General features: G+C 44.6%; 1 protein-coding gene across 1 annotated transcript in view; it reads right to left on the minus strand.

The window, feature by feature from the left end:
* Positions 1–4,060: 4,060 nt before the first annotated feature.
* The window catches only part of CCDC3 (coiled-coil domain containing 3), a 35,839-nt gene continuing 21,478 nt past the window's right edge, over positions 4,061–18,421 (minus strand). Inside the window, exon 3 of the mRNA XM_005489293.4 lies at positions 4,061–6,140. Within this exon, the coding sequence (XP_005489350.1) occupies positions 5,865–6,140 (276 nt within the window). The 3' untranslated portion in view covers positions 4,061–5,864. The remainder of the gene's footprint in view (positions 6,141–18,421) is intronic.

Below are 18,421 nucleotides of genomic sequence, written 5' to 3' on the forward strand. Positions count from 1 at the left end.
TTCTCTGGGCAACCCATGCCCCTGTGTCACAAACCTCACAGGAAAGGATTTCTTCCTTATTTTTCAACCATGCACTCTGTCTTGGAGCAATCTCAGACTGATGATGGTTTTTGTCGCTGTAGGGTGAGGTATCAAATATGTGGCTACAGAATGGACTTCCCAAGTGACATCAGGATGTAGCTACAGATGGTGATTTCTGGCAGAGGCTGTTGGCAAGTGGGACCATCACACTGCACTGTGCCACCCAACCATGGTACAGTGCTGGGGATCCTCCACTGACCAGTGGTTAAAAGGAGATTTGGCTCACCATCTGCTGAAGAATTTTCAGCCATTGCTTGTAACCTGCCTGAATTGCTGTGGGTTTTCCACAGAAGTAATAGATTAGATATCAGTAGAAATATTTAGAGAAAAAGAAAATGGTTTTCAGTTGCAAACAGTTCACAGTTTGGAAAGTACTTTTTCCATGCACTGAGGCAGAGACCAGCATCAGCACAGAAACTTTCAATCTGTCAATACAGCTACTGAAAATGTTGTAAAGTCACAACTGCCCTGCTCTCCTGGTGAGCAGTGCTGCTTCCAGACACAATTATAAGGTACATTTCCTAAGGCAGGAGTTAGCTCTTCTTCTTGTGTTCATGTGGAGCAAAATGTTTTGTATTTGTAAAAAATAATAGATTGTAATCCTGAAATGAGCTTGAATCACCTATGTATGGACCAGAAAAGAGATATCAGGTTATGAGATCTTTTCTTTTTACTAAAGAAATGGTTTTCATTGCCGCCAGCTTCCAACAAACACACTGTACTTACAGGTGCATATTGTATTTTCTAATATCTCTGAAACACGTAATTTGAAGACAGCATAACCCATGATCTGCTTTCCTACAGCAAGAACTGCTTTTCCTGGCCTCAAGAAATAAGGAAAATAATTCATTGACAACAGTCTGTGACATTTTCTCTTCCATATCTCTTTAGGCCAAGTCTCCAGCAAGCAGAGTATTTCAGAAATAATCATAAGAGAAATATTAAAGAGAGGAAAACAAAACAGTTGCCCTGTTCCCATGAAAGTGCATGGGAAGAGTTCAAGCAAGCCCCCTTCTGATGTGGCCATGTGTTTGTCCTTGGCTGGTGAGCAGAGAACAGGCAGCTCATCCTCTCCATGGTCAGCCTGGGGTTTAGTGCCATGGCAGATCAATAAATTCCTGTGACCTTGGGGGCTCTCTGCTTTTCTCTGGGCAGGATAAATGGAACAGAAATGCCATCTGGGACACCCTGCTGGTCTGTGCTTTCCTCCTCCCTTCTTGCTTGGTCCAGCCCTTGCCTGGTGGATCCTGGCTCAGCTCCACACAAGGATCCCCTGACCTCTTCCCAAGCCACCAGTGACCCCATGGGAGCATCTCCCATCAGTCCCACTCTTACCTCCTGGGTGAGAAAGGGATGAAGAAATTGAGCTATGGAGGTTAAAAGAAGTGGTTTTGCCCCTCTGGCCAGCTGTCATTGGTCACCAAGTAAAAACAACTCACATGGACCAATCAAAGATGCACCTGTTGCATTCCACAGCAGCACATAATTATTGTTTTTCTTTTCCTTTGAGGCTTCTCAGCTTCTCAGGAGAAAAAATCCTAGCAAAGGAATTTTCAGAAAATATGTCCATGACACAGCTGCTCTTCCCCCAGCCTGTGATGCTGTGGTTGCTGTGATTGAAGTTCAGGATTTCACCTTTTTTAATCTCATGCAATGGCCTCAGCCCACCAAACCAGCCTGTCCAGCTCCCACCCTCAAGCAAATCAGCACTTCCCAGCTCTCACCCAGCTTGGCATCATCCATGCCAAATCCTGATCCCCCAAAGATGACTCCTGACAAGGACAGCACTGAATCCCTGCTGTGCCTGCCCTGCAGACATCCCTGCTGGCATGGCCTGGTGTCCTGCAGGGCCAGGGAGCCTCCCAGCAGTGCCACGTGTGCTGGGATGTGCTGTCCTGCTCTCTATGTTCGTCTGGGGGATCAGGAGCATGCCTGAACCCAAGCACATGCTGGAAAGGATGTTTCACACTCAAAGCAGGCTGGTTTGGAGGGAAATAGGTGCATGTCTGTGATTAAATGAAAATAATTGGGGTTAAATAGGGAGGAAAATGAAATTTCCTTGCAATTACTTGGATTTGTTATAAGAAAGAATGACACGTTTTCAGTTTCATCTGCTTTCTACAGTTTTGCCTCTATGTTTTTTCTCCTACTTTCAGAAATTAATTTGGGCTCCTCTGCCTCATTAATAGGAGATTACCTAGCTTGGCAAGAGGTCTTGTGTATTAGAAATGGGCTTTACTGATACAACTCTGAAACCCTGATGTGCTCTTTGGTTCCAAAACCCCCTTCTGCCAAAACCCAAATAGAATAACATGACTATTTCCCTAAGTTATTATTCAAACATAAGGAAGTAATTTTTTTCTCAATGGTTTTGGTGTTAAGGAGCAAAGAAAGCTACTAACAGTGTCTGCTCCCCATGAATCCTACCTCACTTTGTGGTTCTTCCCCAGTTATTCAGGTAGGGTTTTTAAATCAGGATGATAATTGGGATTTATGAGAAAAGTTTATTTTTATACACTTTCTTCTATAAACATCCACTTTCAAAAAACCCCAGAAAAATTCAGTGGTAAAGTCTAAAACCTTAAGATGTTTTTGGGTGCAGATCACCATCTGAATTATCCACTTACATTCTGTGAGACACACAAGTCCTGCAAAAGTTATGACAGAAATAGTACAAGAGGGATGTGTTGATGGTTAAAAGAGGAGAATCCCTAAGAGAATGATTTCCCCTCTGCTGTTTTTTTCTGTCATTCTTCTCTTCTCTTCTCTTCTCTTCTCTTCTCTTCTCTTCTCTTCTCTTCTCTTCTCTTCTCTTCTCTTCTCTTCTCTTCTCTTCTCTTCTCTTCTCTTCTCTTCTCTTCTCTTCTCTTCTCTTCTCTTCCTCTTCTCTTCCTCTTCTCTTCCTCTTCTCTTCTCTTCCTCTTCTCTTTCTCTTCTCTTTCTCTTCTCTTTCTCTCCTCTCCTCCCCTCTTCTCATCCTTTTTACAGTTACTCTGCCCTGTTACTATTAATTTTGCTCTTTCACTTCTTGTCATCCTCTGTATCCATCAGGAAAAATTTATTTGTCCACAAAAACATCCCCACAGTGCAGACAGATGCCAAAAATCCCATCCTTGTCTCCAGTTGTGTCCAGCTGCTCTGGTCACCCCTAGCACTGGTCCTGCAGATGCTCTGGCAGCCTTCAAGCTCCTGATATGTTTTGAAAAAGCAGATGTTACTAATTTGTAAAGCATCTTTGAACTTCTCAAGGGGGAACTGACACATTTGGTGCTGTTTCTAACAAAATGGGGAATTTTTTTGTCTTTCTGTTTTTTACCAGGATGTTTTTTGGGTTTCTGCACCATCTCTTGTGAACCCACCCAGCTATGCCAACCTCCTCTTCATTTCTGCATCTCAGCCCTTCCCTCATAGTTTTTCAAGAGGAACATACTCAACCATGCCTTTCCCATTACTCTTGGAAATGGCATGAAATTCTGCCCTTTTTGCAGGTCTCCAGATGAGCTGATCCCTGAAATTGCTACGGAGTGGGTCTAAAAATCATAGCTTTGTGATGTGTACCAGCCCTGGGTGGACAGAACCCAAATTCCTCATTCCTCTTGTGTTTCCTGCACGTGCAGCTTTCCTGGTCCCTCTCTGGACAGTGTCACCAGCAGGGACAGGCACTCAGTGCTGACACTTTAATGGCATTTTTATTCAGGTCTGGCATCCCCTGTTACTTGTCGAGAGGGTTAACTTGTGACTGATCTGACTGCTAGTCCTTATCTCTGGAAATGATCCAAACCCCAGCAGGAATGAAAGGAAAAAAAAAACCTCACAAGGAAACAACACTTTTTGAGTTTTGTACCCAGTGAGAGCATTTTGGGTTGCATTTGGACTTTGCATTTTGGGAGGTTCTTTTTGTTTTCTTTGCAGAATAAATGAAATTCTTACAAAACTTACAAGGAGAACAAAATGTTTTAATTTTTTTTTTTAAGGAAGACAAAGGGGGAAACAGGAAGAAAATTCCAATCTTTTCATCAAGCAACAAAAATACCAGCCAAAAGAAAAAGATATTCAACACTGTGTTTGGAAAATCTGTAAGAACAGCAAAGGTTTAACTATATTAATTATACTTTCTCAGCTTTATACGAACACTTATAAAACATGAATGAATACCAGAGGGAATATTTTTCTTGACAAAAAATTAAAACACAAGCTTTTAATACCTATGCCAGGAAAATCAGTTCATTTGTTTAAACAGTAGTTTAGAAGCCAGAAAATAAAACAACAAAAAGTAGTTACTTTTCTATGGATTTAAATTGCGGAGTTAAAATCTCTTGATGGCTTCTAGGGAAGCCTAAGTTCTGTAGTTATTCTCAGGAAACAGCATTGCTGACTCCAGCAGAAAACATTTCAAATTCTGGTGATGTGGAAGGTGGATCCTTTGAAACCAGTGGAGCTGGAGGAGGAGTCAGAATCTTTAAAAATGCCAATATTATTTCAAGAGGGGAAAACAAAATGTATTTCCAAAAGGAGCAAAACTGGAAGGTAATGAGAGTCAGCTTCTGTGTTCTGCTTGGCCTGAAGCTCACATTTGAAAGCTGATATGGGCTTTTCCAAGTGCAGGGATAGTTTCAAGCACTAATATTATCAGCCATGGATACTGAGGCCTAAACCCACACTGCTTGAGCAGAAGTGATTTTCTAAATGCCTAATAAAAGATATGATGGACTTTTCTTTTTTATGAGATAACCAAGAAACAGGTTTTACTTCATATTTTAAGAAATTAGACTATATCAAATGTGTAATAAAAATATTTTCTATAGGATTTTAAAATATATACATATATAAACTACCTAAATTTTTAATGCCCTGTTGATATTGATGTGGTCTCTACAGGTTTTAAATGTAACTAAATGAGGCTGCCCAGCAACCTCCATTATACCTCAGTGATTACAAAACTTGAAGCTTTGTCCACACTGTAATTAAACCTGCTTGAGAATGGGATCTGAAATTGCCTGCTGGGCCTGATCCAACACCCGCTCATAGGCTCAGTCCACTCCTGACTGCAGGATTTGGTCTTAGACACAGTCCCAAAATGATGTGGTTTCCAACCCAGCTGGCTGACCAGGGATAAAGGCACTCGGGGAGTTACTGAGAGTTTTGAGGCACTTTTTGGAAAAATAAAAGTTGTTATTTATTCGATTTAGAATATTTAAAGAAATACAGGGACAGTCTTAAGACAATTTGAGCACATTTATATTTAGTGCTGAAGAGGGTCACAAACTGCCTGAGTCTCAGACACAGCCTATGCCCAGGCACTGGGTGAGGACTTCAGTCAAGCTCAAGGCCGAGAGCCTGGGGGTGATAAGGGAGTGAAGGGCATCCATGCCTTCATCCTTCCCACCACATCCCTCTTTAGATCCCAAGATTTGGGAAGCCTTGCTTGCCCACCCATGAGGAGGAGGTAAACTGGCAGGAGGAGCTCCTGTGTCAAGTGCCTGTCAATAGCCCAGAGGTCTGGGCTGGCACTTCCATCAAGCACGGCCTAAAGCTGGAGGTGCAGCTGGGTGAGGGAGGAGAAGCACAGATGATTGTCAGGCCCTGTGTGCACTGAGAACAGCAGGACACGGCTGTGGGCTGTGCCAAATCCAGCTGGCATTCCTGTTTAATCTGGCACTGTGTCTAAAGCAAGGTCAGAGTCATTTTCCATGCAAGGTTTGAAGCACAGCATAGAGAAGGTGTGAGGGCCAGACCCTGCTCTAACGCAGACAAAACCCACGGGCCTGAGCACTTACCCTGCATTATACCTTCAGGTAGGTACCGTGGGAGTTCTCCTGCTTCAAAGAGTTAATATAGGGCATTTGACCACCTGCAGAGGAAAGTTTCTCACTGAGCTTTCTGTTCACCACCTCCATGTGCCTGGAGTTTTTCCTGGCTTGCCGGAGAGACCTCTTGACTTTCTTCACCCGGTCCCGCAGCTGCTTGTTGCGCTTCTCCAGCGCCGCCACCTTCTGCTGCAGCTTCTTCACCCTGTCCTCCTCCTCAAACAGGGCCTTCTGCACTGAGGAGCACATCAGCTGTGGGGACAGCAGCAGGTCAGTTTTGCACAAAAATTACTACAGCAAGGGTTAATTCAGGCTTTGCTGAAAACACCTCACAACTTTTCAAAAGCTGAATGCTTTTTTGTGGGAGCTTTTATTTGTTTTTATATCCTTCTAAGTAAAATCCTCTCTTTCACTTGTGGATTTAGTTAAGACCCAAAATTGTTGATCTTAATGATACTAGTGATTCAAAATTACTTTTATGAACTGTTTTGTTAGATCTGTCCAGTGCACTGAGGCTACATCAAATTTATGGAGAAAAGCTGCCCAAATTCTGGTACTAAACTTGAGTTTGGGTCAAGGGATGTCACTTTTGGAAAACTCTGGTTTTGATTCAGCTTAGCAGCCCTTCAGAAACCCCAGATTCTGATAAGAGCCTGCCCTTAGCTCTTTATGTCAACATGAGAAATAAGGACAGCACCTGCCAAACACAGAACTGGTTATTTCGCTTTTCCAGGAACAGAGGTGTCTTACACATCCCATTATATTGGCTTGTTTAAGACAAAACCCTGGAGGGTAAGATCTCAGCAGTCTCTAGGAGCATCCATGATCCCATAACTTTAACATAAATTATTTGGGGGCTCATTGCCTGAAAACTGCCCCTCCCACTCTACCCCATACAACTTACTGCAATATTGCCCCCAGAAGGGACATCAAATTCTTGATGTTCCTTCATGCCAGTGCTCTTAGATAGGTGATAAAAAAGAGAGGCAGTTTCAAAGGTGCTGCCCCCAAGGCACCACTAGAAGAACAGCTCACAGGGCATTTTCTAATCCACAGGGTTGGATGCTGGTACAACTGCAAAACATCTGTTGGACAAGTGCTCATCTTCTATTACCTCATCCCAGGATGACCCAAAATCTGATCTCTCTGATCCCATGGGTATGTTTATGGTCTCATAAACATACCCAAGTCTGTAGGGGCAGCAACAGGAGTGGGATGGCAAACACCAGCTGGGGCTGCTGAGCAGTCAGTTCCCAACATAGCCTCACTCAGGATGGGATTCAGCTGCCTTCTCTTAAGCTAAAAGTGAGACTCAGGTCTGGGCTTCTCTCTTTGCATTTCCCCTGTAGAGCCTGCAGTGAGAGACACTCTTGCAGGGGCTGATTTGCACCTCCTAGGGCAGAGGGAGGAATCACCCTCTGAACACAGCTCTCTCCTTTTACTGACCACAAAGACACCAAGTTCCATTTTTTCCTACCTGGAACACATTTTCCAGGCAGCAAACAGGGAGCTCAAGGCCAGCACTAAAAAGTTTCTGATTTAGAAGATCCACATCAAAATCAGTTTCTCCTCAGGTGCTCCTGCTTTTTTTCTGCCCTACAAAAAACATCCTGAGCTATTTTATTGTGCATGTGGGACTTTCATTTTGCTGCTGCACTGTGAGGACAGGCAGTGTATTCTGCTGGATTTATCTTCTAAATACATCTAGAAATTTTTCTATGTGTGTCAAGCACTCCTGGAGTCTGGATGGGCTTTCTCTGGCAGAACATTTGGAACAGACAGGGAATCTAAGTAAACAAGTAAATCCAGACTGTGATGATGAAGGATTACATGTTTCTTTCCATCTTACTTTGTAGTATTTTCAACAACTGAAGGCTGGGGAGGGAGCCTGCCTTGATGAATAACATTTCATTTGCTTTGGAAACCCCCAGCAGTGGGAAACCATGGCCAGTCAACACAAACACAGCAACTGCTTCCACTCCCTTGGAAGCTCTTGTTCCTTGTGCAAAAGCTCTGTGGGGTTTTGCTCTATGGCAAATTCTTGCCCCAACTGTTCTCTCTCTAGGGCTCTTTTATAAATGATACTAGCAAGATGGGGAGCACACAGATAAAGGGCCAGAAATTGTGCTGAAAAGGAGAGAGTTTGGTTTTGATCACTGTTCAGTCCAAGTGATCTTTGAAAACAGCCAGCACAGCTTGGCTTTTGTGTTTGCAAAACCTCAAGCAGAACATTTCTTGAATTTAAATCCCCATAAAGGAGGACACTGAGTTAGGGAAATATGTTTGTTGGGAAGACATGAGGTGGAAACTCTACTTCACCAGGGATTTCCTGCATTTTCCATGGATGCAGTGATAAGCATGGCCCACGCCGGAGTCCAGTGCAGAGGAACAAACACTCCATGCATCTCAAGTGGGATGTTCTGTGAACCCAACTGCATTTCATCTGCCTGGGCTGGCTGATGGGGGGATAGCAGATATCAGGGACAGTATTATCCTCTTCCCAGAGACATCCCAAACATTTTGAGGTTGGTCCTTTGTCAACAGAGGTAGATCTACTCTACAGAGCCACTCAGAATCTTAAACACTATAAAAAATCTAACCAGCTCATTTGCTTATACTGTTTTTCTACACTCCTCACTCTCCAGTCTGAAACACACAGTTTAATGCTTAAATTATCTGGAGATATCCAGAGACATCACAGGAACAGCACAGTTCTAAAAAAATGAGGCACTATCTGGCATGCAGGGCTTTGTTTGCCAACAGGGTAGGTGATAGGAAGAGCCCAGCTTGATAACTGGATGCCTGCCTGCAACTGCAAGACAACCAGCTGGAAAATAAACACTTTGTTCCTTCTACATAGGGAAAAATAACAAGGTGGAGTCCTCTCATTCTCACTGGCTGGTTAAAACAGCATTTTTCACAGGACTCTGCAGTGGGGATCATGATGGTGATGATGTTGGTGATATTTAAGTGTGAGTGCTGTCCTGTCCTTGCTATTACTGCTGGGGCTGTGATGATGGTGATGGTGGTGGTGATCATGATGATGATGTTTAAGTGTGAGTGCTGTCCTCTCCCTGCTGTTACTGCTGGGGCTGGGATTCACCTGGCTGTGACCAAGTTATCCTCAAAGTGGCGCTGAGAGCTGTGTGACTGTGAGAGCTGTGAGCTCAGCACAGCCTGGATAACCAACCCAGCTGCTGAACAGCTGGTGAGAAGTTAACCAGTCCAAGTTGCTACCTGGATGCTTGGGAAATGAAGAGAAGGACTAGGAAGTGGCTCCTTAGGAAACCTTATAGATCATTTTCCAAATTCCATTCAAAATTTGAAGTCCCTAATGATCTATAATTCAGAAGAGTTGTTTGGCCTGAAGATCAGTCTGCATATCTCCTTTTTCCAGTTTTGTTAGAAGGGCATCCTCTGCAGTGGTGAACTCAAGTTCAGAGCAGAACCAGAGATGTAATGAGAAAGGTGGCACAAGAACCATAGAGATCCTGAGGAGTTATCCAGGACAGTCTACAGCTGTGAAACTGCTTATTAAATATGTTTGAGTATTTGTCTGAGAGACCATATCACAAATATATTGAGTTTAAAGTTTCACCATATCTAGGAGATTTACAAAATCTGCCAAAGAAATCAGCACTGTAATAAACAGAATAGAATCACAAAATCATTGAGGTTGGAAAAGACCTCCAATATCATCCAGTCCAATCATTAACCTAACGGACTGATTTTGAGCATCACATTATAGGCATGCAAACCCCTTACCAAACACCCGAACCTATATATATATATGTACACACACACACTTTTTTTATTGACAGATACACACCTGCCTTCTGGAAGCCTGATTTGAGGGCAAAGTTGATAAAGGTGCCGTGGATAAGGGTGTGATGGCAGTGTTCATCCACCACAAAATGTCCATAAGTGGTTGAAGTTAGTGTTACAGAATTCCAATCACTCAAAGCCAAGCAGTGGCACCCAAGTCTTGCCCTTTACCTATCCAGGGGAGAGATGTTGAGTCCCAGCTATCTCCTCATGCTCCTTATGGCAACACTGCTAAAAAACATTGGAATCACAGTGTTTCCTAAAAGTCTTTCCTGTGGGAGTGAGTGTGTTGCATGGAAAGAAAGACAAGAAATCAAAGAATAATGGGGGAGGTCTGGCAGAGGAGAGTATTGGGTTTGGGATGGAGTGACTTAACCTCCAGTTACTGGGGTTTTTCAGCCAAGACCAACACTCATGCTGAAGCGTGGAAAAGTCCCTGTCAGCGCTGTTAAAGCATCGTGTTGGGTGAAGTGATGGGGCATGGCAGTGCTGAGTTAAACCTTTGCTTGCTGCAAGAACAGCATTCAGAGGTACAGAATTGGGGTCCCAAGGACATATCCAACATCACTGGCATTAATGGAGATAAGCTGGGATTTCACTCTAGGACCTCATATGCCCCAGCAAGATGCACAGGACCTGGATGGAGAAAGAAATTGTAGTAGAAAGAAACTGTTACCTTGATAAATGCTGGGTCAGCATTTGCCACAGGAAATGTAATGTTTGTAGCACAGCTCTCCACTTCATTCAAAATATTAGAGATGTAGGGGTATGAAGCACTGCCTACAGGAAGCCTCTGCCAGGCTACATCCACTCTCAAGGTGCTCTTCTTCCTCATTTCACTCAGCACTAAAAGCAGATTTTCTCTTTAAGCTCCTTAGAGGCAGCTAGTCAAGGGCAGTCATCTTTCCCACCAGTCATCAGAGAGAAACGGGCACATCCTAGAGAAGATATCTTGCCTACCTCAGACACTTCCCTGAGGTGGACCACCTTTGGAGACTCCTGCCTAGATAACTATCTCAGACTGGGATGGATGTCACCATGAGTCCCATTACATGGCATCTGAATGGCACTGATTTCCCAGCTCAGGCTGCAAGGGCAGGATACAGATAATTTTCTTGGAGTTTGGAGAAGCTTGCCCTGGAAACAGACCCAAATCCATGTCCATGTGCACTTGGGGGTCTTTAAAAAGAGCTTTGTTCTGACCTGCATCAAATCACTGCTTGGTGTGAAGGTCTGAACTGCTGGTGGCTCTCATCTGCAGTGAGTGTTGCTGGCATCCATTTCAAAACCCCACACTTGCCCTTCAAACCTGCAGCCCTTCCACCCCTGCTCTGGCTGGGGGTGTTTTTACAGGATGCAGGGTCATTATGGGGCACTTGAGGACTGGTGAAAGAGCCTCAGCCATGGAGGTACCTGAAGAGAGGTCCCTGGCCCCAAAACCACACCTAGAGCTTGTCCTGGGACATTGTTTTCCCTGGCACTTGGAACCATGAAGCCTGAGAAGCTGCTGGGAGGATGGAAACAAAGATAGCAAGTGACAGTCACACCGAGTCACCTCTGCCAGGATTGGAAATGGGGATGGGAATTTGTCATCACAGTCACTGCCAGGAAGGGATCAACACCTTATTCCCTGTACTTGTGAAGGAAAAAAGTCAATGGGTTAGCAAGTATAGAAACCACACTAATCAAGACAAGAAAGGGGGGAAAAATGGTGTAGGGTATGAGCCAGACTGCCTACCACAAGCACCTCTCCCGTGCCAAGTGAGCAGATAAGTCAGTCCTGACAGTAAATCCCTAAACTCCCTGCCCAGGCAGTGGGAGACAGAAGGCCTCCAGGAAGAGAAAAATAAATCAAGAGGGTACGACCTCACTCTGGGGCATCTCCAAGTTCCCTTCCTGTGCTCGCTGACCATGCAGCAGCCAGGGAGAGACAGAGAGCCAGCCAGGGAGGGACACAGGGGCAGCCAGGGAGGGACACAGGGGCAGCCCACTGCTTTTCCCCAGTAGGTGTTGGGGAAGATGAAACAGGAAAGCCTTATAAAGGCTTTCAAGGTTTCAATCAATTATAAATTGATTATAAAAAGCCTTATAAAGGCTTCAATCATAAATATGATTGCTTGGCAAAAGATTTTGAGAATATGGAAACTATAAGCAAGATTGAAATGAAAGCAACCTTTGAGATACCTCAGTTACTGAACAACTAGAAAACAATGCCATGGCCAGCCGAAGGTAATCCCCTTTTGATGAAACAACACCCTCTGCTTGCAGACAGGTCCAAGGGTCAGAGCAGACCCTACCAGCTGAGCAGAAGAGGTCCAAAGAGGAGTTTTTAGGGTTTAAAATGTAACACAGTATGGTAATGGAATGATTCTTATAGGCTGTATGTAAATGCTATAGGATTTGTATATTGTACTAGATTGGTTAGTGAGAAATAGAATATTCAACACAGAAGAAGATTTATTGTATTGTAACAGGAACATCGTTCTCTTGCCCTTTAACGCTCTTACCCTTTTACACTCTTTCCTTTTTTACTTCCTTACACTCTTACCCTCTTACTTTCTTACCCTCTCATCCTCTCTGCCCCTCTCTTCTCTCGGGCCTGCTCCAAGCTGTTGCTGGCAGCTCCCACAGGGCCCTGCACCCAGGCCCTTTGCAATAAACCACAAATTCCACGATCTGGCTACAGAGATCTCTCTTCTCCATCTATCCAGACCGTGCTACCCCCCAGCACTGCTACAGGCAGGGCTGGGGATGCTGCTCTCTCCTGTTCCCTGGAACGCGTTCCTGCGAGCACTTTGCCTGGGATGCCGCAGGAATGCAGTGCTGAGATGGGAGGGGAACTGCGGGGAACTCTCAGACTGAGCTGTTCAGCAGGAGCAGCCGAGCTCTGTCGGAATTCAGGACATCCCTCTGGCTGTCCTGGACGGCCAAGACCCCTGCCCAGGGGTTCAGAGACCCTGGCACAGAGCCCAAGATGCCCCTGTGGTTTTGATTATGACCCATGGAGCAAGTTACCAACCGTAGATGAAGATCTGCAGGCCATGAGAGTTTAAGTAGAATGATAGTGAATTTATCATGGGAGGAAAAATACATTTTTGGGGTTTTTAGAATGGGGGTTCAGCGGGCAAGATGGAGGGATCTGGGCATGTCCAGCCTTTCTCCTTCTTCTTCTTGGTTTCCATCTTCTGAGTGATGTTGACACTTTTAGATTGGTTTAAAGTAGAAGCTCACTGTCTAACATAGGTGATAGGTATTAGAAAGTAATTGTAAATATAAAATTAGTATAAAAAGATAACACTGCCTCGGGGGTAGGCAGAGTGCTTCTGACTGTCTTGCTGAGCAGACCTCGGCTGGACAGGAGAAATAATTTTATAGATAGGATACAATAAACAATCTAGAGACTGAGAATTGAAGAGCTCTAGCTCCTTCTTCGACTGCTGGGCTGGGAAAAGGGACTTTCTAACACATCTTGAGGTCACTCTGACCAGCTAGAGACCCCAAGAAAGCTCCTGCTCCTCCACTGAGCTCTGAGCTCAGCCCCACCTGCCCCATCCCCTGTGCCTTCTGCATTCTCAGGAGCCTCCCAGCCCCAGCAGCACTCCAGTTCCCAGCAATGTGTACCCGGGTCAGGGCTGGGGAAGCAGAGGGGTTTGGAACCCTCACAGGGTTTATTCTCAGCCTCTTTGCTGAGCCTCACATCACCCTCCTTGGGCTCCCTCCACCAGAACTCCTCAGGCTGGCCAGTGGAGCAAGGAACCCTGGGGTGGCACACATCTCCATGGTGTGCCAAAGCAGAGGCAGCAGCCAGGACACCACTCCTGGCTCTCCACCCCTGCTACAGGGCATGCACAGAGCTCATGGCAAGGACAGCGAGCTCACAGGCTCTGCAGCTTGTGGGAATCCATAAAATCAAAGGAGGGATAAACAAGATCTTCTCTCTATGGTTTCAACAAGCAAATGTGTGTTTAAGTCTACCTTACAAGACAGGCTGCTTCAGAGATTTCTGAATATTGCTCTGCCTGAATGCTGAAAATGTCCAAATTACAGAGTCACTTTTGGGGTTCTTTGTTTTGGTTTTTTTTTTTTTTTTTTCCTTGGGTTTTGGTTTTTGTAGGGGTTTTTTTTGTTGGTGGGGGTTTTTTTTGGGTTTTTTTGGCTTTTTTTTGTTGGGTTTTGTTTTGTTTTGGTTTTTTTTTTTGTCTCAGTGTTATTGCAGTCTTAGCAGCGCTTCAAAAGTCTCTGTAAGTGGCTTTTTTCCCCAACAATATGTACAGAACCTTTCCATCACCACAGCTACCAAAGTTACCAAAACTTGCTATCCACTTTAATTTTCAACTCTGCTTTTTTCCCACCTAGTATTACTGTTCTCACAATGAAACCAATTAGGTCTGATATGTCTAAAACTACTTTGCTAATATACCTTACCCCAAGTGTATTGTTCTCTGACTGAAAGTTGCTGTGCGACCATGTCTCCATCTAAACTTGTTTTACTTGGCTTGTATTTCAATAGGATTAGATCACCATTCCCCCCACACATACACACAGAGAACTAATTAAATACCAAGGAAGGGATAAAACCAGCAAGACTCAAAATCAAAGTGTATTGTGTCCTTGCTTCTCACTGATGGGAACTCAGGGAAATGAAAATGCTGATCAGAGCAGAACAGCATCTTATGATTTGTTCCTATTTATTGAAATTTTTGAATGAACTGACCTTTACCTTGTGTTACAAGCTTCTAGAAACCTCCTTTATTTTAGTGTTCTGTCAAGTAGAGGGCACACACCTTATAGCCCAGTAGCAGAGAGGGAAGTACAGTATATCCAAATACACCATCCCCAGATGCAGCTGGAGCTGAGAACCACAATCAGATGGTGAAGAAAAATATTTATCTTTACCAGTATTAATTTGCATGAGAACAACACAGGTTTAAAGTAGCATTATACCTGGTTTGGGGTCTTTGCATTAAGTATGAATCACTTCAGTCTGTTTTTACAACTTGTGGAGTTCCCTGGGAGTCCTCACAGAGGGGACTGAAGTTTTGGTGTGGCGAGTGCTGCAGGGATGTCTGTAAGCTGAGGTTTAATTAAACATGGATGTAAGGGGTACAGAGGAGCAGGTGGGAGAACAGGGGACACATGGAAACAAGGTTGATTAAGGTCTTAAGGAATTCAGAACTTCCAGGGGGTGAGGCCATGCGAGACCCCCTTGTACCCCACAGCAAGTTCAGAGTGCAAATGCTCAGAGCCCACATCCTCTGTCCCTGAGGAGGGAAGAACTGGGATCAGTAAATATAATAATGAAATAAATGTTATGTATAAAATGTATAATATGAAGAGAACCTTTGTTTCTCTGTCACCTATAAGTCAAAATGGGGAGAGAAAGAAGCCAAGCAAATCCCAGCAGGCTCTGGGTGGGTATTGGCAAATGGCCACAGCATGACTGCAATGCACTAAATGCTGCCTCTCAAGAAAGCAAAGAAATAGACATTTAGTGTAATCTGAGGCCATATCTCCTCCCCAGACAATATATCGTACCCAGGGGCACTTGTATGCGCAGGGGGAGAACCCACGCCGAGAAAGGCAAATGTTTAAAGTTAATGCAACATCTATAAAAGTCAAGCTGCCCTATAAATCCCTCTGCTCTGGATGTGTTGGCTTCACACTGCACACAAGCTGCTGCAGCTCAGCTGCCTTCACAAACAGATAGGATTTCCTTGGCTGAAGGCTCAGCTGGAAGCTCTGAGCATGCCCTGCTTCTGTGCATGGCTTTGGGATTTCAAAGAGAAATTGCAGGACAACCTGCTGCCCTGTGGTGCCACTGGGGAGGGGGAATGTTCACATCTCTCCTGAGCATCCAAAGGAACTTCTGGAGACATTTCTCTTTATTTCCTAAGTCTATTTGGGTCCAGAAAAGCATGGGGACCACACTCAGGCTTGTATTTATCGTGTTTGGTGGGTCCTTTGTGGTGGTCTTTGCATCACCCTGCTAAAATAGGTAACCTCAATCCTGGGTAGGAAACTTCAGTTTTCTGATCTTTTTCTATAGTCTTTACAGGGACAGAAATTCCTCTGGAGGATGAGTCAGAGGAACTAATTTAGAGCAGGGAATCAGGCACTGAAACTGAGTTGAATGGTGCGGAAACAACTCCAGCATGGCGCTTACGCACACATGGAGACACCCCTGCCATGGCAGGAGCAGGACAAGAGGCTCTAATGAAGCCTTTCCCTGCCAGCAGGAAGGGATTTGTGAATCCTGCATGGAAATGACGGCAGCAGCCCTGAAGTCAGGCTGGGTGAAACTCAAGGGTTTGACAAAAGGCATCTGCATCTGCTCCTGAGCTGCTCTGCAAGTTCGCTGTGCCCCGTGCCAGCAGGGCTGAGCACAAGTTGCCACGGCATGAAGTGGAAAAGCCTTGGTGAGGCTGAAGAAGCAAAGATAAAGGGAAGGAAAAACAAACATCTGTGATGTACAGGCGCTCTCTGAATAATGTCAGTGCTGAGAAAGGGACCAAATGCCTGAGAGACTGATCAGCAGCTCTGAACAACAAGCTCCAAGCACATCTAACATCTGGCTGATGGGAGCTCACTGCTGCTCACCATCCCTGTCCCACTAGGCAGCCCAGAGCAGCCTGTCCACAGCCCCGGCTGCTGCGTGAGCTGGAAATCCTGAAAGGGCCCCAGACCACCCTGGGTGAGATAAATGGGCAACAGGCTACTCTGAAGATGGCAGGATTTGGCAAATAGGCAGTTTTCAGTGTGGAAAGATGTGGTATTTAGGGAACCACCCTCCTGCTTGCATGTGCTCAGATGCCCTAAGCATTGGGGCATTAATGACTGTTTCTATAGGAGACAAAAGCTGTTTTCACTCTAGTACAATTCCTCAGATCAGCTTCTATTCCTGGGCCAGTATTTCAATTATCAACAGAAATACAGAATCATATTTTAAATCATATGTCATATTTAGTGGCCAAAACCTCTCCCTGCTGCTTTGCTGCATTTCATACAGACACAGAAGCACCAGAAACTCCCACCATGTCCTGCACAACTTAATGCCTTATACAGGGGAAAGCTTTTCACACAGGGCTGGCTGCAATGCCTGCAGAAAATAAGGTCATAAGGACAGCATGAGTCAGGGCTCCCCATACACACAAGCCTGGAGCACTCTTTCCAGCCTGATTTCAGGAGGAGGATTGCAGCCACACTTACACAGGACAAAATGCTCACAGGGCTGGTGGATGCCCTGTGGTGAACTCTTCTTCCCTCCAAGCATCTAAATTATAGAGCACACACCCCAGTGCTGGTTAATGTTGCAGTGGCAGCTCTCAACTGTTTAATCTTATGTTAATAATTGTGCTGGAGAGAGAGAATTACACAGCAAGTGCCACCCCACTGCACAGTGAGCCCATGGTGATACCTTAGAGCCACAGTTCAATCATGGACTACCTTAGGGTTTGGCTTTTTTGTGAATAACTGCACTGAGGTCTGAAAAATCTCATAATATCCTGCTGTTATGTGTTTTTACCCTCAAAATTTGCTATTGTTCCTGGCCAAATACTTAGGGACAGGCAGCAAATGCTTCCCCCTCTAAGTCTGTGTTACTGTTTGTGTATGCAAGGGCTTTAAACATGATTATGAAATTAATTCTCTCTATCAGTCCAAAATTCTTCTGTGGAATTTGTTATGCTTGTCCCATATTTCTCTGACACAGAAGTTATCTGTACTTTCACCAGCTTTGTGTTGCATCACTTTAGCAATAGCAAGGGCCAGGGAATGGAGAGCCTTGAGGAGCAGATGATCTGGATTGCCTCACACCCCTCCTGCAGTAACACAGTACCCACACCAGTCACCATCCCCACAACTCCACAAAAATTGCCTGACATCACAGAATTTAAAAAAAAAAAAAAGAAAAGAAAAGAAAAAGACAAAAAAAGACGGCAAACCCATTCGAAGGAAATCAGGACCTGGGCTCCAGTCTAGTCCCATAATTAGGACACTTGCCCTGTCTTTTGGCAATGATAATGTTGGAAGAACAAAACCTCTATCATCCTGAACTGTGTTATCTGAACAGCTTGTTCTCATTAAGCAACACGTGCACTTCACACCTCATCAGAGAGGGCAGATAAAATCCTTGTCCTACTCAGAGGAATGGGACTGGAGGTCTCCACTCCAGTGAGGACAATAACCAGTTAGGGGCAAGCAGGTCCAGTAAACAGCTTCCCTGTACTTCCATTCCTTGTCTCCAAAAATGGGGATTACAGAACAACTGTGATTATAGAGCCTCTGAGTCATTGTAGCCTAATCCAGAAAGGTCTCTATTCAAAGCCTGTGTGTTGTGTTTGGGACAGGAGCAATACCAGAGCCAGGACTCGTGGGCAGATACTTCACTTGCATGCAGAATGGCCACAGTGCTTTTCTGTGCAAATTTAGAGTGTGAGCCCAGAAACCATGTTTTTCCTTAGGTGATGGAAGGCATTGTCCATAACTGCAGCTTTGTCTCCTGCAATCTGCAAACATGTTGTTCAGTAAGGATCCTGGACAAATTGCCCATCACTGGACCGTGTGATTAACTGAACTTTCTGTATTGAGGGATACAGTCAATACAAGTTTGCAATATAAAAATTGTATCTTTCTGTGTCCCTGATCAAGGCATTTAAGTCCACATTATCCAAGAAGGAAAAAATCCTGGCTTTGTGAACATGGCTCAGATA

Source organism: Zonotrichia albicollis, chromosome 4 (assembly GCF_047830755.1).
Source record: "Zonotrichia albicollis isolate bZonAlb1 chromosome 4, bZonAlb1.hap1, whole genome shotgun sequence".
NCBI lineage: Eukaryota > Metazoa > Chordata > Aves > Passeriformes > Passerellidae > Zonotrichia > Zonotrichia albicollis.